We start from the raw sequence: 23,469 nt of genomic DNA, 5'->3' as shown, positions 1-23,469 counted from the left end.
GTCTTCCCTTTACTCTGAGGCTGTGCCCTCGGATCCTAGTCTCTCCTACTCATGGAAGCATCTTCCCCACGTCCACTCTATCCAGGTCTTTCAGTATTCTGTAAGTTTCAATCAGATCCCCCCTCATCCTTCTAAACTCAATCGAGTATAGACCCAGAGTCCTCAAACGTTCCTCATAGGTTAAGCCTTTCATTCCTGGGATCGTTCTCGTGAACCTCCTCTGGACCCTCTCCAGGGCCAGCACATCCTTCCCTGAGAGACGGGGGCCCAGAATTGCTCACAATATTCCAAATGTGGTCTGACCAGTCGAGTTCGTTCACGTAGAACGCGCAGAATGTCCGATTGGCAAATGGAGGACTGTCCTCCAGTGTGGCAAGGAAGGCCTTCAGTGGTCAAAAGCAAGTCTTTTAGAAGAAACCAAGTCTTGTTTTCTGTCGCCACAGCTCAGCCACCTCCGCCGACGTTGACAGTATCTGGAAATGGTCTATTCTTCAAGGAAGACACCATCAAGTTTGTGTGTGGGGCGTCTTCCCTGTACAAGGGTGCGCAGATGGCCCTATACAAAATGGGCGAAGAGACGCCAGTCTTAACGGGCGTGATCTCCTCCAATCAGGGCAACGTGAAGTTCGATCTCGAGCACATTAACAAGAGCCACGAGGGGACCTACTGGTGCAACTACCAGTTGGAGGTGGCGGAGCTGGTCTTTGCGTCCGAGGACAGCGCATTGGTGGAGATCGCGGTCGTAGGTAAGGCCGGCTTTCAGGTGAAAAGAGAGACACGTCGAATCTTTGCACCTTTGCACTCATCAGGACACTTCGCATTACAAGTGCGGGTGTGGGGGGAGGGGAGGGGGGAAACAACAATTCGTACCGCATGTGAAGAGTGTGCCGATTGGTTGGCACGTGGGCTCTGATTGGTAGAGAGGCGTTGCCGTGGAGGGCGCCCCAGTGTTGGTGACTGACAGTTAACTGTCGAGTGTTGCTTGAAATTTAAACCAGGCAGCTTGATCCTGATTGGTCAAGGCGACGCCCGAGGAATGAGTCAGTGAATGGCTGTCACTTAGTTCGTCTAGCGTTGTTTGCCTGGCCCACTAGTGCTCCCAATTCGCAGGTACAGGTGCCACGTTATCAGCAAGCTAATCCGTTGAACCGAATAAATGCTTTTTAAAGAAATATAATTCGTTTCCCATCCTTGGAGTTGTCTGCAATGGGCTATGGAACATGCCGAATGGTATAGACCCTCCGATGACTCTTTTTTTCGTGTGTGTTTGGATCGTCAATGTTGCAGTGTTTGTTTTCCCCACTCGACAGAAAATGCTAAACTTCGGCTTGTGGATGGACCCACCTCCTGCTCCGGTAGAGTCGAAGCTTTCTACAATGGCACCTGGGGAACCATCTGCGATTTCGGGTGGGACATTGTCGACGCCCAGGTGGTGTGCCACCAGGTGGGCTGCGGGTTTGGCCAATCGGCCACTCCCGGCGGCCACTTCGGAGAAGGGGCAGGGCCGACGCTGCTGGAGAACGTCCGCTGCAATGGGACGGAGAAGTTCCTGTGGTCCTGCCCGTCGCAGGTCATCATGCCCCGGACCTGTCGCCAGAATAATGACGCAGGCGTGATCTGTTCAGGTAAGGATTTGGCCGGACGATGTCCTTCTGTTGAATGGGAAGTGCCGACAAGGCCAAGGAAGTGGGGGCCCGGATCCTGCGGACGCTGGGAAAACCTGAACTAAAAACGGAAAAGGCTGGGAAATAATTTTTAAAAAAAATCTCCGCTGGCGGGAGAGACGGAGTTAACGTTTTGAGTCGGTGTGAATCTCCTTCGTAGCCAGAGAGAAGTAGAAATGTGATGGATTTCACGCTCTGTGGCAAGTGGAGAGAGATAGAAGGTCAGGGATAGGTGGGCGCTCATGATAGATCGATAAAGATGTCATGGGCTCAATAGAAAGAGGGCGTTAAAGACTAAAGAAGGTGCGGATAGCGGCGTGAAGGCAAGATAGCAGAATGTGGCAACAGCAGGTTAACAGGTTATGCTAACGCTATTGAGTTTGGATCATGTGTTAAAATTCACTGTTCAAGTCCACACACGAATATTGGCCACTTACATCAGATATAGGAGGGAGGCTGGTGCCTTTTGTTTCATTCGTTCTCAGGGTGTGGGCATTACTGGCAATGCCACCATTTATCACCCATCCCTCATTGACCTGAAAAAGGTTAACTGGGTGGTTTCCAGGGCCATTTCTGAGGGGCAGTTAAATTCAACCATCTTCATGTGGATCTGGAGTCATGTATAAGTCATGAAGACCAAGCAAGAATGAGACTGGCCTTCTTCCCCAATTGAGGGTGTGGCACGGACACAGATGTGCTGTCATCCTGAGAGACCCAACGGTTCCAGTACAATTATACCAAACAACTCAGCACTCCCACAAATCTGCTGGAGGGCAGATGCAGACCTGAGTGAAGACCCTATCTAATTGGACTAAAATCGGTCAGAGGACCAAGGACATGGGTCAGTGCCATTTATTACTGGATGCCTTGAGATATATATAGCATGGCTTATCATTCCAATCAGAAAATTGCAGAGTTATTGACATTAGTTTGTTGCAATGAGTGGCATAAAGGTAAGGAGGCAGAATGTCTTAATAGTGTTAATGTAATGTGTTAATCTGCTCTTGACACATTCTGCGATCTTACCTTTATTCCACTATCAGCATCTCCTTTAGCCTTTAAGACTCCCTATTGCAAATATGGCATCATTGTCACTCTCTCCTTAGCCCCCACCTATCCCCGAATTCTATTTTGCAGTATCTCCTCTTAAATAGTGTAAAACCCATCACATTTCTACTTCTACTTAGCTCTGAAGATGAGTCATGCTGACTGAAAATGTTAACTCTGTTTCTCTCTCCACATATGCTGCCAGACCTGCTGAGTTTCTCCAGCATTTTCTGTATCTGTTGCTTGACAACACTTCGGTTCAATGTCAGTGATCCCTTTTCACATGGTTCAGTACATGGGGAACACCACCACCTGGAAGTTCCCCTCCGAGCCACTCACCATCCTGACTTGGAAATATATCGGCCGTTCCTTCACTGTCGATGGGTCAAAATCCTGGAACTCCCTCCCTAACAGCACTGTGGGTGTACCTACACCACAGGGGACAAAATCCTGGAACTCCATCCCTAACAGCACTGTGGGTGTACCTACACCACACAGACTGGTTCAAGAAGGCAGCTCACCCACCACCTTCTCAAGGGGCAACCAGGGACGGGCAATAGAAATGCTGGGCCCGGCCAGCGAAGCCCGCGTCGCGTGAAAGATCGAGAAAACAATCTCCGCCCTAAATGGGCGACCCTTTGTGTTTACCGAGTGCCTCCTCTCCCATGAAGGGGAGAAACCTCCTCTCAGCGTCTGCCCTGTCAGGTCCCCTCAGGATCTTCCACATTTGTCGACCCCTGTGACCTGAGGGCTTTGGGGGCAAATGTTTTATTCACGATGTTTTCTTTTGACCCAGAGCAGCTTCAAAGCCCAGAAATCGCCGTGTTAAGGACCTCCAGTATATTCGCACAAGGGGAGTCCCTCCGAATCCAATGTGCCTCGCCCAGTTACCACCTCGGGGCCTCCTTCTACCTGCAGAAGGTCGGTGAGGCCTCCTACACCAGCTCCCTGGAGGCGGAAGCCGAGTACTCGAACGTCACCTTCGTGGTCCGGAACGTCAACCTGAGCCAGAGCGGCTTTTACACGTGCATGTACCAGCTGGAGAGGCGGGGTCAGCGCTACAATTCCACCCTGAGCGACAGGGCCAGGGTCACGGTGATCGGTAAGTGGCCACGTCGGGGGTCGAGCCGGGAGGCGCCCCGGGGCTGGGATTGCCGCCTGGGCCTGGGCCGTGGCGCGGAGACGGGGCGCCCGCCATTGACAGCAGCGCCTGAATCCCTGCTCCGGTCAGCTCGAGGGGACCAGGTTTAGGTTGGGGTGGACCACGGGCGACGGCGGCCGATTTGGAATGACGCCGGTTGGGTTAGATTCGGGAAGTGGCGGCACTTGTGAATGCCTCTCACAGAAACGTACTCACACACGCAGACACGCACACACACACACACACACACACACACAGACACACACACACAGACACACACTCACTCACTCAGGCACACACACACACACACACACACAGACACACACACACTCACTCAGGCACACACACACACACACACACACAGACACGCACACACACACACAGACACGCACACACACACACATAGACACACACTCACTCAGGCACACACACACACACACACACACACATAGACACACACAGACACACACACACACACACACACATAGACACACACTCACTCAGGCACACACATACACACACACACACACACATAGACACACACTCACTCAGGCACACACACACACACACACACACACATAGACACACACACACACAGACACACACACACACACATAGACACACACTCACTCAGGCACACACACACACACACACACACATAGACACACACTCACTCAGGCACACACACACACACACATAGACACACACAGACACACACACACACACACACATAGACACACACTCACTCAGGCACACACACACACACACACATAGACACACACAGACACACACACACACACACACATAGACACACACACACACAGACACACACACACACACTCACTCAGGCGCACACGCACACACACATACGTAGACACACACTCACTCAGGCACAGACACACACACACACACACATAGACACACACTCACTCACAGGCACACACACACACACACACAGACACACACACACTCAGGCGCACACGCACACACACACACATAGACACACACACACACAGACACACACACACACACACTCATAGACACACACTCACTCACAGGCACACACACACAGACACACACTCACTCAGGCACACACGCACACACACACACATACGTAGACACACACTCACTCAGGCACACACACACACACACACACATACGTAGACACACACTCACTCAGGCACACATGGACACACAGACACGCAGATACACACATACATAGGCACACACTCACTCAGACACACACACATACAGACACGCACATACATACATAGACACACACATACACACACGCACATACATACATAGGCACACACTCACTCAGACACACACACATAGACACGCACATACATACACAGACACACACTTACTCACAGGCACACAATCACAGAAACGCAGACACACATAAACACACAGACACACATATGCACACACGGACACACACACACATGCAGATGGACAGACATGCACACATGTAAATATGCACACTTTCCCTCTCTCTCTCACACACAAAAACACACACACAGAGACAAAGGCGCTCACACACACACACACACACACACACACATTCACATATGCACACAATCTCACACACACACACAATCTCACACACACACACAATCTCACACACAAACTCACACACACACACTTTCACTAACACACACAAAAGCACAATTACACACACTCACAGAAACACACATGCACAGGCACACATATATATACACACACACACACACACACACACACGCACATTCTCACACAGAGACACACACACACAGACACATTGACAGACACACAAACAAACACATATCAACATCCTGGGGGTTACCATTGACCAGAACCAGAGCTGGACCAGCCATATAAATACTGTGGATACAAGAACAGGCCAGAGGCTTGGAATTCTGCAGAGAGTCACTCACCTCCTGACTCCCCAAAGCCTGTCCACCATCTACAAGGCACAAGTCAGGAGTATGATGAATACTCCCCTCTTGCCTGGATGAGTGCAGCTCCCACAACACTCAAGAAGCTCGACACTGTCCAGGACAAAGCAGCCCCGCTTGATTGGCACCCCATCCACAAACATTCACTCCCTCCACCACCGACGGACAGTAGCAGCAGTGTGTGTACCATCTACAAGATGCCCTCCGGGAATTCACCAAGGCTTCTTAGACAGCACCTTCCAAACCCATGACCACGACCGTCTAGAAGGACAAGGGCAGCAGACACAGGGGAACACCACCACCTGGAAGTTCCCCTCCAAGCCACTCACCATCCTGACTTGGAAATATATCGGCCGTTCCTTCACTGTCGCTGGGGTTAAAATGCTGTAACTCCATCCTAATAGCGTGAGGTGAGGTGATGGTGTAGTGGCTTTGTCGTTGGACTAATGATCCAGAACCCGGGGGTAATGCTTTAGGGTCCCGTGTTCCAATCCCGCCACGGCAAATAGTGGCATTTGAATTTGACGATAATCTGGAATTAAAAGTCTAATGAGGACCATGAAACCATTGTTGTAAAAGCCCAGATGGTTCACTAATGCCCTTCAGGGAAGGGAATCTGCCCTATATGTAACTACAGGACCACAGCAATGTGGTTGACTGTGAAATGGCCAACAAGCCATTCAGTTGTGACAAGGGAACAAAACTGGACAGGATCAGAATCACACAGAGTGCAGAAGAGGCCCTTCGGCCCATCGAGTCTGCACCGACACGTGAGAAACACCTGACCTACCTACCTAATCCCATTTACCAGCACTTGGCCCCATAGCCTTGAATGTTATGAGGTGCCAAGTGCTCATCCAGGTACTTTTTAAAGGATGTGAGGCTAACCCGCCTCCACCACCCTCCCAGGCAGCGCATTCCAGACCCTCACCACCCTCTGGGTAAAAAAGCTTTTCCTCACATCCCCCCTAAACCTCCTGCCCCTCACCTTGAACCTATGCCCCCTGGTGACTGACCCTTCAACTAAGGGGAACAGCTGCTCTCTATCCATCCTGTCCATGCCCCTCATAATCTTGTACACCTCAATCAGGTCACCCCTCAGTCTTCTCTGCTCCAACGGAAACAACCCAAGTCTATCCAACCTCTCTTCATAACTTAAATGTTTCATCCCAGGCAACATCCTGGTGAATCTCCTCTGCACCCCCTCCAGTGCCATCACATCCTTCCTATAATGTGGCGACCAGAACTGCACACAGTACTCCAGCTGTGGCCTCACCGAGGTTCTATACAACTCCAACATGACCTCCCTACTTTTGTAATCTATGCCTCGATTGAGAAAGGCAAGTGTCCCAAATGCCTTTTCCACTACCTCACTAACATGCCCCTCCGCCTTCAGAGATCTCTGGACACACACGCCAAGGTCTCTTTGTTCCTGTGAACTTCCTAGTGTCATGCCGTTCATTCAATACGGCCTTGACAGGCTACCCAGCATCGATCTAGGCACCAGAAATGACAACGGAAATCTCAGCAATGTCGACCCTGCAAAAGTCTTCCTTACTAACACCGGCAAGCTAGTGCCAAAATTGGGAGAGCTGTCTCACAGATTACTCAAGCAGCAGCGTGGCCTAACCAAACTCATGGAATCAGATCTGACAGATAACGTCCCAGACCCTACCGTCAGTGTCCCTGGGTATGTCCTGTCCCACCAGCAGAACCGACCCAGCAGAGGTGGCGACACAGTGGTATACAGTCGGATGGGAGTTGCCCTGGGAGTCCTGAAGATTAACTCCGGACCCTATGAAGTCTCACCATCAGGTCAAACATGGGCAAGGAAACCTCCTGCTGATTACCACGTACCGCCCTCCATCAGCTGATGAATCAGTGCTCCTCTCCATGTTGAACACCACTTGGAGGAAGCACTGAGGGTGGCAAGGGTGCAGAATGTACTCTGGTTGGGGGACTTCAATGTCTAACACCAAGAGTGGCTGGGTAGCACAGCTACTGACCGAGCTGGCCGAGTCCTAAATGACATAACAGCTAGACCGGGTCTGCGGCAGGTGGTGAGGGAACCAACAAGAGGGGAAAACATACTTGACCTCATCCTCACCAACCTGCCTGCCGCAGATGCATCTGTCCATGACAATATGGGCAGGAGTGACCACCACACAGTCGTTGCGGAGACAAAGTCCCGTCTTCACATTGGGGACACCCTCCATCGTGTTGTGTGGCACTACCACCGTGCTGAATGGGATAGATTTCGTAAACAGGACCATCAACTCAAGACTGTGCATCCATGAGGCGCTGTGGGCCATCAGCAGCAGCAGAATTGTACTCAAAGATAATCTGTAACCTCATGGCCCGGCATATCCCCCACTCTACCATTACCGCCAAGCCAGGGGATCAACCCTGATTCAATGAAGAATGCAGGAGGGCATGCCAGGAGCAGCACCAGGCACACCTAAAAATGAGATGTCAACCTGGTGAAGCTATAAAACAGGACTACTTGCATGCCAAACAGCATAAAGCAGCAAGTGACAGACAAAACTAAGCGACCCCCATAACCAACAGATCAGATTTAAGCTCTGCAGTCCTGCCACATCCAGTCGTGAATGGTGATGGACAATTAAACAACTCATTGGAGGAGGAGGCTCCACAAATATCCCCATCCTCAATGATGGAGGAGCCCACACAAAGATATAGATGAAGCATTTGCTACAATCTGCAACCAGAAGTGTTGAGTGGATGATCCATCTCAGCCTCCTCCGGAGGTCCCCAGCATCGCGGATGCCAGTATTCAACCAATTTGATTCACTCCACGTGATATCAAGAAACAGCTGAAGGCACTGGATACTGCAAAGGCTATGGGCCCTGACAATATTCCGGCAATAGTTCTGAAGACTTGTGCTCCAGAACTTGCCGCGCCCCTAGCCAAGCTGTTCCAGAACAATTACAATGCTGGCATCCACAGAGCTATGTGTAAAATTGCCCGGGTATGTCCTGTACACAAAAAGCAGGACAATTCCAACCCTGCCAATTACCGTCCCATCAGCCTACCCTCCATCATCAATAAAGTAATGGAAGGGATTATCAACAGTGCTATCAAGCAACACTTGCTTAGCAAGACCCTGCTCACTGACGCCCAGTTTGGGTTCTGCCAGGGCCACTCAGCTCCTGATTTCATTACAGCCTTGGTCCAAACATGGACAAAAGATCTGACCTCCCTAGGTGAGGTGAGGATGTCTGTCTTTGATATCCAGGCCGCATTTGACAGAGTGTGGCATCAAGGAGCCTTGGCAAAAGTGGAGTCAATGGGACTCAGGGGGAAAACTCTCCTTTGGTTAGTCATAGCTAGCACAAAGGAAGATGGTTGTGGTTGTTGGAGGTCAGTCATCTCAGCTCTGGGACATCACTGCAGGAGTTCCTCAGGGTAGTGTCCTCGGCCCAACCACTTTCAGCTGCTTCATCAATGACCTTCCTTCCATCATAAGGTGAGAAGTGGGGATGTTCGCTGATGATTGCACAATGTTCAACACCATTTGCGACTCCTCAGATACTGAAGCAGTCCATGTCCAAATGCAGCAAGACCTGGACAATATCCAGGCTTTGGCTGACAAGTGGCAAGTAATATTCGCGCCACACAAGTGCCAGGCAATGGCCATTTCCAACAAGAGAGAATCCAACCATCGCCCCTTGACATTCAATGGCATTACTGAACTACCACTATCAACATCCTGGTGGTTACCATTGCCCAGAAACTGAACTGGACCAGCCATATAAATGCAATGGCTACAAGAGCAGGTCAGAGGCTAGGAATCCTGCAGAGAGTTACTCACCTCCTGATGCCACAAAGCCCATTCGCTATCTACAAGGCACAAGTCAGGAGTGTGATGGAATACTCTCCACTTGCCTGGATGAGTGCAGCTCCCACAAAACTCAAGAAGCTCGACACCATCCAGGACAAAGCAGCCCCGCTTGATTGGCACCCCATCCACAAACATTCACTCCCTCCACCACCGACGCACAGTGGCAGCAGTGTGTGTACCATCTACAAGATGCACTGCAGCAACTCGCCAAGGCTCCTTCGACAGCATCTTCCAAACCCACGGCCGCTACTACCTAGAAGGACAAGGGCATCAAAGAAATGGGAACACCACCACCTGGAAGTTCCCCCTCTGAGCCACTCACCGTCCTGACCTGGAAATGTATCGGCCGTTCCTTCACTGTCGCTGGAACTCCCTCCCACCCCTAACTGTGGGTGTACCTACACCACATGGACTGCAGCGGTTTAAGAAATCAGCTGGCGAACACCTTCTCAAGGGGCAATTAGGGATAGGCAATAAATACTGGTCTATCGAGCAGCGCCCACATCCTATGAACGAATGAAAAAAAAATCATTAAATACTGCCCTCTTTACCTGGCTACTGTTTTGCATTTACCTGGGAGAGGGAAGAATTGTGGTAATGTGAAATGTATGTTAAAGCCTCCAATTATACCTGACATTCACTTCCCTAACATTCAGTGCAGTGGAATAGCAGTCCTGGCGCACAGAAGTCGGAGAATGTGAATTGATGTTAGTTTACACATGGTCGATTGTGTCAATGAGCAATTATGCCTATTATGCATTTTCCCTGAATTTCGGTTGCATTGCTTTTGGGTTAAATGAAAAGCTGGCGAAATTCATATCAGGCGTTTCCTGCTGGGAATCAAAACCAAAATGGACCTCAGGTCTTCCCTTTACATTTTATGACTGGCTTCCCCTCACCTCCACGCCTCTCTCCCCCCCACCCCCCCAACCCCGCAAGCCTCTCTCCAGGCAGTTGAAGCCCTTCTCCTCCTCCTTTATCCAGTACCGTTAAGGAGAGTGAGCAAGGCCACTGGAAACCGACCTGTTCGGGCTCACCGCTCTCCTCCCACTCAACCCAGTGCCCCAGCGATCCCCTATTTGTACTCCTGTCGTGAAACAAAAATTGAACAAAAACGATGTGTAAGACGGCGGGTGGTGGGGGGCGGTGGGGGTGGTGAGACGGTGGGTGGGGGGACCATGGGGGTCGAGGCAGAGGCAGCCCCCAGTTGGACATTGCGCCAGTTGTTGGCACCCATGACCCCAGGGTATCAGCCACACGCCTCGGCCCGTTGAAAGATAGGGAGGGCCTGAACAACCTCGTTCTCTGGCGTCTCATTCCCACGGTGACCTGATTTTCGCCGCCTCCTTGTTTCATCCAATCTCCCTCCCCCATCCCCTCCCCGTCTCGTTTTTCACCTTCAGACCAGCCGACCAAGCCGCACATCCAGCTGTTCCGCACATCTGGCAAGTATTCCATCGGCGAGTACGTGAGCATCAGGTGCACCGCCTCCTCCATCTTCAGCGGGGCCATCTTCCTGCTGCTCAAGGTCGACGGGGAGAGCCCCGTGGCCTACCAGGCCGTGCCAACGGCAGGATTCTCGATGACCTTCTCCATCGCCAACCTCACCTACGCCGACAACGGGTATTACCTCTGCCTCTACCAGCTCAAGAGGTCGGGAAAACTGTACAACTCCTCGGAGAGTGAGCGTGTCAAAGTGACCGTGACAGGTAAGGCTGGTCAACCCTTTCAGGGCTCAGATGACGGGCTGGCTGAAGAGTTTCGGCTCCTCCCCCTGAAGGGAAATAAGAACACGTAGAGAAAGGGGGGAGTGGCAGGTGGAGCAAAAGAGAAGGCCGGGGATAGGTTAGATGCCACTTTGTAGCATCACAGATGTGCGATATGAACACCAGGGCTAAGGAAATGGTTGGGGGCAAAACGAGTGGGGCCTGAGCGACCGCGCCGAACACACAGTGCTTGGTATTTAGTGCAGTCAGCGCTATCTAATTCTATGTCAGACAGATGTTCTACCCAGTGAGTTCCTGTTGTGACTTGCCAAGATGATCCCGCTTTCGGTCTAACGATGTTGACACGAACGTATGAATTAGGAGCGGGATTAGACCACTCGGCCCCTCCAACCTGCTCGCCCATCCAATAAGACCATGCCTGATTTAATTGTAACCTCAACCCCACATTCCTGCCTCTCCCTGATTAGCCCTTCACCCCTCCTTGTTTACCAAGAATCGATCTTGCCTTAAAAATATTCAAAAACTCTACTTCCACCGGTCTTTTGAGGAAGAGGGTGCCAAAGACTCATGAACCCCAGAGAGAAGAAAACATCACAAGTTGCAATGCACTTAATATGACTGGACTGATAAAGTTCAGCTTCGTAAATGTGCAATGGATGTAAGAAATATCAAATGGAGTTTTGAGGCAGAGTCTTTGAATGTTTTTAAGGCCGAGGTAGATCAATTCTTTGATTAACAAGGGGGGGGTGAAAGGTTATCGGAGGGGTGGGGGAGGCCGGAATGTGGGGTCGAGGTTACAATCAGATCGGGCATGATCTAATTGAATGGGGGAGCAGAGTCGAGGAGCCAAATGGCCTACCCCTGTTCCTCATTCGTATATTTGTATGCTGTTCAGTTTTGGCATCTAAGTTCCGAAGAAGAGTCATATTGGACTCAAAACGTTAACTCTTTGTCTCTCTTCACAGATGTTCCCAGACCTGCTGAGTTTTTACGACACTTTCTGTTATTTTTATCTAGAACTCCGAACGTGGTTTTATGTTACAACGTAAGAGGTGACGCCTGAGCCTTTGGCCAGAGTTGTCCTCACTGGAGTTTAGAAGAATAAGAGGCGTCTTGATGGATGCATATAGGACCCTCAGGGGATTTGACAGGGTGGATGTGGAGAGGATGTTTCCCCTTGTGGGAGAATCTAAACCTAGACATAGAATCTAGACCTTAGGTCACCACATTATAGGAAGGATGTGATGGCACTGGAGGGGGTGCAGAGGAGATTCACCAGGATGTGACCTGGGATGAAACATTTGAGTTATGAGGAGAGGTTGGATAGACTTGGGTTGTTTTCGTTAGAGCGGAGAAGACTGAGGGGTGACCTGATCGAGATGTACAAGATTATGAGGGGCATGGACAGGGTGGATAGGGAGCAGCTGTTCCCCTTACTTGAAAGGTCAGTCACAGGTGGACATAAGGTCAAGGTGAGGGGCAGGAGGTTTGGGGGGTGGGTGTGAGGAAAAACTTTTTTTACCCAGAGGGTGGTGAGGGTCTGGAATGCGCTGCCTGGGAGGGTGGTGGAGGCGGGTTAGCCTCACATCCTTTAAAAAGCACCTGGATGAACACTTGACACGTCATGACATTCAAGGCGATGGGGCCAAGCGCTGGTCAATGGGATTAGGTAGGTAGGTCAGGCGTTTCTCACAGTGTCGGTGCAGACTCGATGGGCCGAAGGGCCTCTTCTGCACTGTGTGTGTGATTCTGTGATAGACGTCACTGTTTGTAAATATGGGTTCGTCCATTTAAATGGAGACGAGGAGAATTTCCTTCTCTCAAAGGTTGGTGAGCCTTTGGAAATCTCTTCCCCAAAAGGCGTTGGGAACAGGGTCTTTAAATATGTTTAAGGCCGAGCGTGATAGATTCTGGTTAAGCAAGGTGGGGGTGGGTGAAAGGTTATTGGGGGGGTCGGCCAGAATGTGGGGCTGAGGTTACAATCAGATTGGCCGTCAGCTTATTGAATGGCGGGGCAGGCTCGAGGGGCCGAGTGGCCTCCTCCTGTTCCTGCTTCATATGTTCGGACAGCGTGGGATTGAAACAGGTAACCTTTGCTCTGTATATTTCTGAATGGGGAGGAAACTCATCCTGGCTAAGAATGGAGAACAGGCCGTGTTGCATTCGTTGCTTGGTCCAATCCCCCGCCCGGTCGCCGTCCAATCAACATGCCCGTGGAGCTGAAATCGAGCGGGATTTAGAATAGGCGATGTAAAGGTGACCCGGGGCGAATTTCTAGAGCCAATGATGCCCCCCTCCACCCAACCCCGGCCAAAACGGTTTGACCCGGGCCTCTGGAGCAAAGCGATTCACCCGTGATCACTCTCTCTTTCTTTCCCCCGCCTCAGATGTCCTGTTGCGGCCCTCGATTTCGGTGTTGCGGACGTCCGGCATGTTCGTCCAAGGCGAGGCCGTCAACTTCCGCTGCTCGTCGGCCAGCGTCTTCGCGGTGATCACCTTCTACCTCTACAAAGTGGGCGAGTCGGGACCGGTGGCCTCGGTGGGGCCGACGTCAGCCTCCAGCGCCATCCTGACCATCCACAACATCAGCATGCACCAGGAAGGCTACTTCACTTGCATGTTCAAAGTGCTGATCAACCACAAGATGCACTCGTCCACTCACAGTGACCGGGTCCAGGTCGCCATCACAAGTGAGTCGCCGATTTCCCCCCCCCCACCCCCGCTTTCTGGTTTCGAGGTCGCTCCGCATGAGTGACTGAGGCAAAGAGGCAGAGGGCGACGTATCTAAAAGTAAAAATAAAAAACTGCGGATGCTGGAAATCCAAAACAGAAACAGAAACACCTGGAAAAACTCAGCAGGTCTGGCAGCATCGGCGGAGAGGGGAGCACAGTTGACGTTTCGAGTCCTCGTGACCCTTCAACAGAACTAAGTAAAATTAGGAAAGGGGTGAAATATAAAAGCTGGTTTAAGGTGGGGGGTTTGTTGGGACAAATAGCCAGTGATAGGTGGAGATAACCAAAATCTGTCACAGATAAAAGCACAAAGAGGTGTTGAAGGTGGTGATATTATCTAAAGGAATGTGCTAATTAAGAGTAGAAGACAGGACAGATAAGGTGCAGATGGCTCTAGTGGGGGGTGGGGAATACTAAAAGGTAGAAATAAACAATGGTGGAAATACATTTAAAAATAATGGAAATAGGTGGGAAAAGAAAAAATCTGTATAAATTATTGGGCTGAATATTGAGTTCAACAATTTTAGATCTTGAACTCTCTCCTCCATCCCCACCCACTTCCCGTTTCTTCCCCCTCCTTTTTGTTTTTTCCAATAATTTATATAGATTTGTCTTTTCCCACCTATTTCCATTATTTTTAAATGTATTTGCACCCATTGTTTATCTCTACCTTTTAGTATTCCCCCACCCCCCACTAGAGCCATCTGCACCTTATCTGCCCTGTCTGCTACTCTTAATTAGCACATTCCTCTAGATAATATCACCACCTTCAACACCTCTTTGTTCTTTTGTCTATGACAGATTTTGGTTATCTCCACCTATCACTGGTTGCTTGCCCCAACAAACTCCATCCCCCCCAAACCCTCCTTAAACCAGCTTATATTTCACCCCTTTCCTAAGTTTACTTAGTTCTGTTGAAGGGTCATGAGGACTCGAAACGTCAACTGTGCTCTTCTCCGCCGATGCTGCCAGACCTGCCGAGTTTTTCCTGGTATTTCTGTTTCTGTTTTAGCGATGGATCTGAGTTTGCTGATGAGGCCAAGCTAGGGTGGGAAGGTAAGCTGCGGGGAGGAGACTGAGAGGCTCAAAGTCGGGCGAGTGGGCAAAAGGTGACTGATGGGAATGTAACGCAGCGGAGTGCAAGGCTGTTTACTTTGGCCATGAGACTGAAAGAAAACAGAATTTTTTTCTTTATCTAAAAAGGTGAGGGAATTATAAGTGTCGATGATCAAAGGGTGTGTTTGTAGAAGGAACGCGGAAAGTTAGCATGCAGGCGTAGCAAGTAAGGAGGAAGGCAAATGGCATGTTGGCCTTTATTGCAATGGGATTGGAGTACAAGAATGAAGAAGCCTTGCTACTGTTGTGCAGGGTTTTTGGTGAGACCCCATCTGGAATATGGTGCGCAGTTCTGGTCTCCGTGTTAAATGAAGGATGTACTTGCACTGGAGGTGGTGCAGTGAAGGGTTCACTAAATTGGTCCCTGGGATGAGAGGCTGTGTAAACTGGGTTTATATTAGAACCATAGAACCATAGAACACTACAGCACAGAAAAACAGGCCATTCGGCCCTTCTAGTCTGTGCCGAAATATTATTCCGCTAGTCCCATTGACCTGCACCCAGTCCATAGCCCTCCAGACCTCTCCCATCCATGTATCTATCCAATTTATTCTTAAAACTTAAGAGTGAGCCTGCATTTACCACGTCAGATGGTAGCTCGTTCCACACTCTCACCACTCTCTGAGTGAAGAAGTTCCCCCTAATGTTCCCCCTAAACCTTTCCCCTTTCACCCTAAAGCCATGTCCTCTCGTGTTTATCTCTCCTAATCTAAGTGGAAAGAGCCTACTCGCATTTACTCTGTCTATACCCCTCACAATTTTGTAAACTTCTATCAAATCTCCCCTCATCCTTCTACGCTCCAAGGAATAAAGTCCTAACCTGTTTAATCTTTCCCTGTAACTCAACTCCTGAAGACCCGGCAACATCCTAGTAAATCTTCTCCGCACTCTCTCAATCTTACTGATATCCTTCCTGTAGTTAGGCGACCAGAACTGCACACAATACTCCAAAGTTGGCCTCACCAATGTCTTATACAACCTCACCATAACATCCCAACTCCTATACTCAATACTTTGATTTATGAAGGCCAGTGTGCCAAAAGCATTCTTTACAACCTTGTCTACCTGTGATGCCACTTTCCGGGAATTATGTATCTGAACTCCCAGATCCCTTTGTTCCTCCGCACTCCTCAGTGCCCTACCATTTACTGTGTATGTCCTACCTTGGTTTGTCCTTCCAAAATGTAACACCTCACACTTTTCCGCATTAAATTCCATCTGCCATTTTCTGGCCCATTTTTCCAGTTGGTCCAGATCCCTCTGGAGATATTCTCTGGAGTTTAGAAGAATGGGAGGCGATCTCATTGAGACCTGCAGGATTGTGAAGGGGTTTCCCAGTGTGGGCGCCGAGGGGTCGATTCCGCTGGTCGGGGGGAATCTAAAACACGGGGGCACAATGTCGGGATAAGGGGGCCGATCATTTAGGACTGAGATGAGAAGGAATGCCTTCACTCGAAGGGTTGGGAATCTAGCCCAGAGGATTGTGAATGCTCCATCGTTGAGGGCCGGGATGGACAGATTTTTGGCCTCTCCGTTAATGGTGGGATATGGGGAGCGAGCAGGAAAATGGAGTGGAATCCCAAGTTTAGCTGTGAGCACATTGAATGGCAGAGCAGGCTCGATGGGCCGAATGGTCTACTCCAATCCCTGTTTCTTATGCCCTTGCGTCCCCCTGAAATAGATACTTAAACGTGCATACGTCACACGATGGTCACCATAGCCTTAGGGAAACAAGGGAGATTTACCACAATGGTAGCCTCTGTATGGGAATCTAGTTGTGTGGAGCCACTGGGGGTTGCTTTAGACCAGGGAACGTTCAACTAAGGTTGGTAGCTTGGCGCCAAGAATGAGCAACATGAAAGAGAATAGAGAACTCATGCATGTTCTCCTCAGAACAAAGAAGGTTATGTGGAGATTTCATTGCGTTGATCAAAATTATCAGGGGCTTTAATAGACTAGGGGTGGGGGTAGGCGTGAAAGTGTGGGGGCGGAAGGTGGGACAGGTTTCCTGGCCAATAACAAAAGGATACACAGTTAAGATAAGATAATTGAGGTTTAGATGCAGGTTCAGAAGTCAGGAGTCAAGTTCATGGTGCAGCTCATTTATACATGCTAGAAGCAATGTACATTTATACTCAGGGACCCGGTCGCTTCAGACAAAAGAAATATGGTCAAACCTTATGCCTTTGGTTGAAGCCGGGAGCCTGGGGAGCCTACAGTGCTCCGTTGCTGTCTCCATGGCAACGCGTCGAACAACCCGATTCAGCCGGCCCGCCAAACGGCACCCGTTTGTCCCGTCGCCAACATCGCAGTGACGCTTGGAGACTTGGCGCTCGGGTGTTTTCCCTGATGAGCGTCAGGCGTGAATCTTTGACGAGGCTGTCTCTCGTTTCGGCGTCAGTCCTGTTCTGCGCTGCGAGCGACTGAGACATACGATAAACGTCAGATAAGGCGAGATGCAACAATGGGGCAGGCGCTCGTGTAGTTACGAGCCACGATATTTGAAGACATCCATGTGTTCCTCCTCGTGAGGTGATGTTGAGCCCCTCCTACATTCGCTCATACACTCCTGCCTTACAGACCTTGCAATTCTTTATTCTTAAGAGGGCAACAAACTTACGAGGATATATACATTTTAAAAAGGTATTCATAAAATTTACAACATACGTTTGCAGAAAACAGCTTAGCGTCTGATACAAAGGGTTCCCTGAAGACTGTGAAGATGAGATTCAATTCTCTTAGATACTGCCGAATCTCAGACATGTACATCTTCTCTCAATCATAGTAAGTTTGTTCGTCAGTGGTAATGGCTTCCTCTTCCATGACACCCAAACCTTCCTCATCTTGATGGAACATATCCATTAGTACCTTATTGGCACACATGGCCCCTTTAATGTCTTGTTGGGTGATTTCGTAGTGTCGTATGTTTCGTACACCTCTCATGCTTTGCAAGATGGTGGTTCTGCTTGCAGAGGTGCAGGATTATATTCTGCATGGCCCTACCTCCTCCCTGAGCTTAACTCACCACCACCCCACCTCCCCCCCCCAACACCAATCGCCCCCCTCCCCCACCACCTTCCCACTGTAGAAATCAGGATTCTGGCTCCCCAGGAAGGGGCAACCTTGTCCGTCAATGCAAAGCGGGGGTAAGAGATGCCAAAAGATTGGGTTGACTTGCGTTCAGGCCTTGCGTTCACAAGAGTTGCCTCCCTTTTATCTTTCAGGCAAGGCAGAACGACCCACGATATCCAGGAACACCGAGTTTCATCTGTACCCCCAGGGGCAGCTACTCACCCTGCTCTGCACAGCCCCGAAAGCCTACCGGACCCGCAATTTCCAGCTGTACCAGAATGGGCTGGAGATAAGCACCAGGTTGACCGTGCGCGACTCAGTTGCGGAGTTCACCATGGTGAACACGACGATGGCCAATCAGGGAGACTACACTTGCGCGTACCGGACAACCATCGCCGGGCGGGAGTACAACTCCACCCAGAGTGAATCCCTCGCGATCGCTATTTCAGGTAGGCAGCCGAAGTCCTGCGCAAAGAAAATCGAGACTCGAAACGAGCACATCCCACATGGCGGCAGCGTCGGGCCGATCGGTGTCAATCTGCTCTCGAACAACGATCCAATTTTTCATTGAAGAGCAAAAAAGAATTGCGGACGCTGGAAATCCGAAACAAAAACAAAAACAAAAAAATAACCTGGAAAAGCTCAGCAGGTCTGGCAGCATCGGCGGAGAGGGAGCACCGCTGACGTTTCGAGTCCTCACGACCCTTCAACAGAACTAAGTAAAAATAGAAGAGAGATGAAATATAAGCTGGTTTAAGTCGGGGGGGGGGGTGGGGGTGGGGCAGGTAGAGCTGGATAGAGGGCCAGTGATAGGTGGAGATAACCAAAAGATGTCACAGACAAAAGGACAAAGAGGTGTTGAAGGTGGGGATATTATCTAAGGAATGTGCTAATTAAGGGTAGAAAGCAGGACGGGCAAGGTGCAGATAGCCCTAGCGGGGACGGGGTGGGGTGCAGGAATCGATAAAGGCTAATTGTTTTATCTCTACCTTTTAGCCTATTTTGATTCCTTCACCCCACCCCGTCCCCGCTAGGGCTATCTGCACCTTGCCCGTCCTGCTTTCTACCCTTAATTAGCACATTCCTTAGATAATATCACCACCTTCAACACCTCTTTGCCCTTTTGTCTGTGACATCTTTTGGTTAATCTCCACCTATCACTGGCCCTCTATCCAGCTCTACCTGTCCCACCCCCCACCCCCCGACTTAAACCAGCTTATATTTCACATCTCATCTATTTTTACTTAGTTCTGTTGAAGGGTCTTTCGGACTTGCTCCTCTCCGCCGATGCTGCCAAACCTGCTGAGTTTTTCCAGGTATTTTTGTTTTTATTTTTGTTTCGAATTGGAATCGGATTGGATTGGAGGACATTTTGAAAAATGCAGCCCCTTTATATGAAGTTAGCAGGATAGGTGTCCAATAAATGAGCAATTTCAGACTTTGGATACGTGTAGAGAGTGGCCAATATCAGATCTGACCATGCACATCTTCCCCTTTGATTAAACAATATTAAACAGAGGACCCAATTCTAAAAGGGGTACCAGGGTCAGAGGGACCTAAAATACATCATTGAAGACGGCAAGGGCAGGTAAAGAAAATCTCTTGTAAAGCATAGAGCACCCTAAGCTTTATTATTAGAGTACAGGAGCAAGGAGGTGATGTTGAATTTGCATCAGACACTAGTTCAGCCTCAGCTGGGGTATTGCGTCCAGTTCTGAGTACCGCTCTTTAGGAAGGTTGTGAAGGCTTTGGAGAGTGCAGAGAAGATTCACGGGAATGGTTCCCGGGATGAGGGACTTGGGTGACGTGGATATATTGGGGAAGGCGGGACTGTCTTCCTTGGAGAAGAGAAGATTGCCAGGAGATTCGATAGGGGTGCTCAAAATCGCGAGGGGGCCTGGACAGGGTAGAAGAGGGTGAACCTGTTCCCATTGGTCGTGGCGGGGGGGGGGAGAGGAGATCAAGAAGGAGAGGGCACGGATTGAAGGGGATCCGGCGGAAGAAGCAACAGCGACCTGGGGAGAAACAGCCTCAGGCATTGGGAGGAGTTCCGGATCTGGAACGCGCTGCCTGAGAAGGCCCGGGGGAGGCAGCTTCAATCGAGGCTTTGAAAAGGGAAGGAAACTGTGGTCTGAAAACGAAGTGTGTGCAGGGTTACAGGGAGAAGGCAGAGGTGGGGCGGGGTGGGGCGGGGTGGGTGGTGAGTTGCTCGGTTGAAGAGCCAGTACAGACAGGATGTGCCGAATAGCCTCCTTCCGTGCTGTGATCATCCTGTAATTCTGCTTGACCCTGCAGCTGAGCTCAGCCAAACAGGGACTTGGAAATGTGGATGGTACAATAGTGGTGGCTTGTATTAGGTAGACAGTAGCTGCCCAACATTCAGCTCGATTTACATCAATGAAATTGTACAGTGGACGGTAAGACGCTGGTAATATCCGCTCCTTTCTCCAGGCGGGGACTATACCAGGCGCCAGTAGCACGATCACCTGTTACTTTGCTCCAGCCACAAGATGAATATGCCAGGATTTTGACCCCGTGACAGTGAAGGAACGGCCGATATATTACCAAGTCAGGATAGCGAGCGACTCGGAGGGGAACTTCCAGGTGTGAGGCTGACAGGGTTAATTCTTCGAGAAGTTGCTATCAGTTGAATAGGTCAGAGGCTGGGAATCCTGCGGCGGAGAGTAACTCAACCTCCTGACTCCCCCAAAGCCTGTCCACCATCGACAAGGCACAAGTCAGGAATGTGATAGAATACTCCCCACTTGCCTGGATGTGTGCAGCTCCCACAACACTCGAGAAGCTCGACACTGTCCAGGGAAAAGCAGCCTCGCTTGATCGGCACCCCATCCACAAACATTCACTCCCTCCACCACCGACGCACAGTAGCAGCAGCGTGTGTACCATCTACAAGATGCACTGCAGGAACTCACCAAGGCTCCTTCCACAGCACCTTCCAAACCCACGGCCACTACCGTCTAAAAGGACAAGGGAAAAGATAGATGGGAAAACCACAACCTGGAAGTTCCCCTCCCAGTCACTCACCATCCTGACTTGGAAATATATCGGCCGTTCCTTCAGTGTCACTGGGTCAAAATCCTGGAACTCCCTCCCTAACAGCACTGTGGGTGTACCTACACCACAGGGACAAAATCCTGGAACTCCCTCCCTAACAGCGCTGTGGGTGTACCTACACCACAGGAACAAAATCCTGGAACTCCCTCCCTAACAGCGCTGTGGGTGTACCTACACCACACGGACAAAATCCTGGAACTCCCTCCCTAATAGCGCTGTGGGTGTACCTACACCACAGGGACAAAATCCTGGAACTCCCTCCCTAACAGCGCTGTGGGTGTACCTACACCACAGGGACAAAATCCTGGAACTCCCTCCCTAACAGCGCTGTGGGTGTACCTACACCACAGGGAACTGCAGAGGCTCAAGAAGGCGGCTCACCACCGCCTTCTCAAGGGGCCAAAAGGGATGGGCAATAAATGCTGGCGTCAGCTTGTGATGCTCACACCCCATGAATGAATTAAGATAAAAAAACCACCTTCTCGAGGGCAATTAGGGATGGGCAATAAATGCTGGCCTAACCAGCGATGCCAACAGCCCACGAATGAATTTTTAAAAAAAACCTTTGTAAGGGGGCAATTAGGGATGGATAGTAAAAGCTGGCCTAGGTAGAGACCCTCACATCGCATCAAAGAATAACTAAGGAAGCTTCTGATGGGCAATTAGGGATGGATAATAAATGCTGACCTAGCAAGCTGTTCACAGGCTAGGGATATAACTGTATTACAGAGGGTGCAGAGGAGATTTGGAAGAATGTTGGCAGGACTGGGAAATTGTAGCTAAGCAGAGAGATTGGGCAGGGTGAGGTTGTTCTGCCTGGAGCAGAGGAGTAGGAAAGGAGATTTGATTGAGATGTACAAAATTGTGAGGGGCCTGGCCGGAGGGCATACTAACTTCAGCAGGGAGGTCAGTGCCCAGGGGGTGTAGAATTACAGCGCTTGGTATTAAAGGCGAGAGAGGAGATGAGGTAAAAGTCTTTCAACCCAAGAGGGTCGCAGGGTCCGGGTGAGCAAATGCTAAGGTCAACTTGCAGGTTGAGTCGGTAGTTAGGAAGGCAAATGCAACGTTGGCATTTATTTGGAGAGGACTAGAATATAAAAGCAGGGATGTGCTGCAGAGGCTTTATAAGGCTCTGGTCAGACCACATTTAGAATATTGTGAGCAATTTTGGGCCCCGTATCTCAGGAAGGATGTGCAGGCCCTGGAGAGGGGTCCAGAGGAGGTTCACGAGAACGATCCCAGGAATGAAAGGCTTAACATATGAGGAACGTTTGAGGACTCTGGGTCTATACTCAATGGAGTTTAGAAGGATGAGGGAGGGGGATCTGATTGATACGTACAGAATACTGAAAGGCCTGGATAGAGTGGACGTGGGGTAGATGTTCCCATTAGTAGGAGAGACTAGGACCCGAGGGCACAGCCTCAGAGTAAAGGGAAGACCTTTTAGAACAGAGATGAGGAAAAACTTCTTTAGCCAGAGAGTGGTGAATCTATGGAATTCATTGCCACAGAAGGCTGTGGAGGCCAGGTCATTGAGTGTATTTAAGACCGAGATAGATAGGTTCTTGATTGGTAAGGGGATCAAAGGTTACGGGGAGAAGGCGGGAGAATGGGGGTTGAGAAACTTATCAGCCATGATTGAATGGCGGAGCAGACTCGATGGGCCGAATGGCCTAATTTCTGCTCCTATGGCCTTATGGGCTCATCCATAAGGTGCCACTCGCCGTCCTTGACTTGGGAAGAGGATGTCGGCCGTTCCTTCGCTGTGGCCGGGTGAAGCCCCCTAGCCGGGGGGCCTCGGAGGGAGTTGGGCTAAGCGAGGCGAGGCTCGTCTCTTGACCGGCGTAGGCCCGATCCTGTGCCGCGGTCTCCCTGTCGCTCAACGGAAGGAGAAAAGGGGAACCAAAGGGAATAATTGAAACAATAAATAAGCCGATGTGCCTCACGGTTGTTATTTTAACCCCCTCCCCCCCGCAGAAAGGATGCAGCTCCAGCTGGTGAACGGGAGCAACCCCTGCGAAGGTCGAGTAGAGATCTCCTTCGGTGACAGCTGGGGCACTATCTGTGACGACCAGTGGGGGCTGCACGACG

At 50.3% G+C, this 23,469-nt stretch overlaps 1 protein-coding gene across 1 annotated transcript in view; it reads left to right on the top strand.

Annotated features, from left to right (window-relative positions):
- Positions 1 to 334: 334 nt before the first annotated feature.
- The window catches only part of LOC144677022 (antigen WC1.1-like), a gene marked incomplete at its 3' end in the record, with an annotated part of 23,336 nt that continues 201 nt past the window's right edge, over positions 335 to 23,469 (top strand). The window contains exons 1-7 of the mRNA XM_078537298.1: positions 335 to 746; positions 1,311 to 1,625; positions 3,508 to 3,813; positions 11,059 to 11,364; positions 13,770 to 14,072; positions 18,456 to 18,752; positions 23,356 to 23,469. The exon at positions 23,356 to 23,469 is cut by the window's right edge and continues 201 nt beyond it. Of these exons, the coding sequence (XP_078393424.1) occupies positions 335 to 746; positions 1,311 to 1,625; positions 3,508 to 3,813; positions 11,059 to 11,364; positions 13,770 to 14,072; positions 18,456 to 18,752; positions 23,356 to 23,469 (2,053 nt within the window). The remainder of the gene's footprint in view (positions 747 to 1,310; positions 1,626 to 3,507; positions 3,814 to 11,058; positions 11,365 to 13,769; positions 14,073 to 18,455; positions 18,753 to 23,355) is intronic.

Source organism: Cetorhinus maximus, unplaced genomic scaffold (assembly GCF_964194155.1).
Source record: "Cetorhinus maximus unplaced genomic scaffold, sCetMax3.hap1.1 HAP1_SCAFFOLD_2140, whole genome shotgun sequence".
NCBI lineage: Eukaryota > Metazoa > Chordata > Chondrichthyes > Lamniformes > Cetorhinidae > Cetorhinus > Cetorhinus maximus.
The sequence above is the reverse complement of the archived record's forward strand: the minus strand, read 5'-3'. Positions and strand labels throughout refer to the sequence as shown.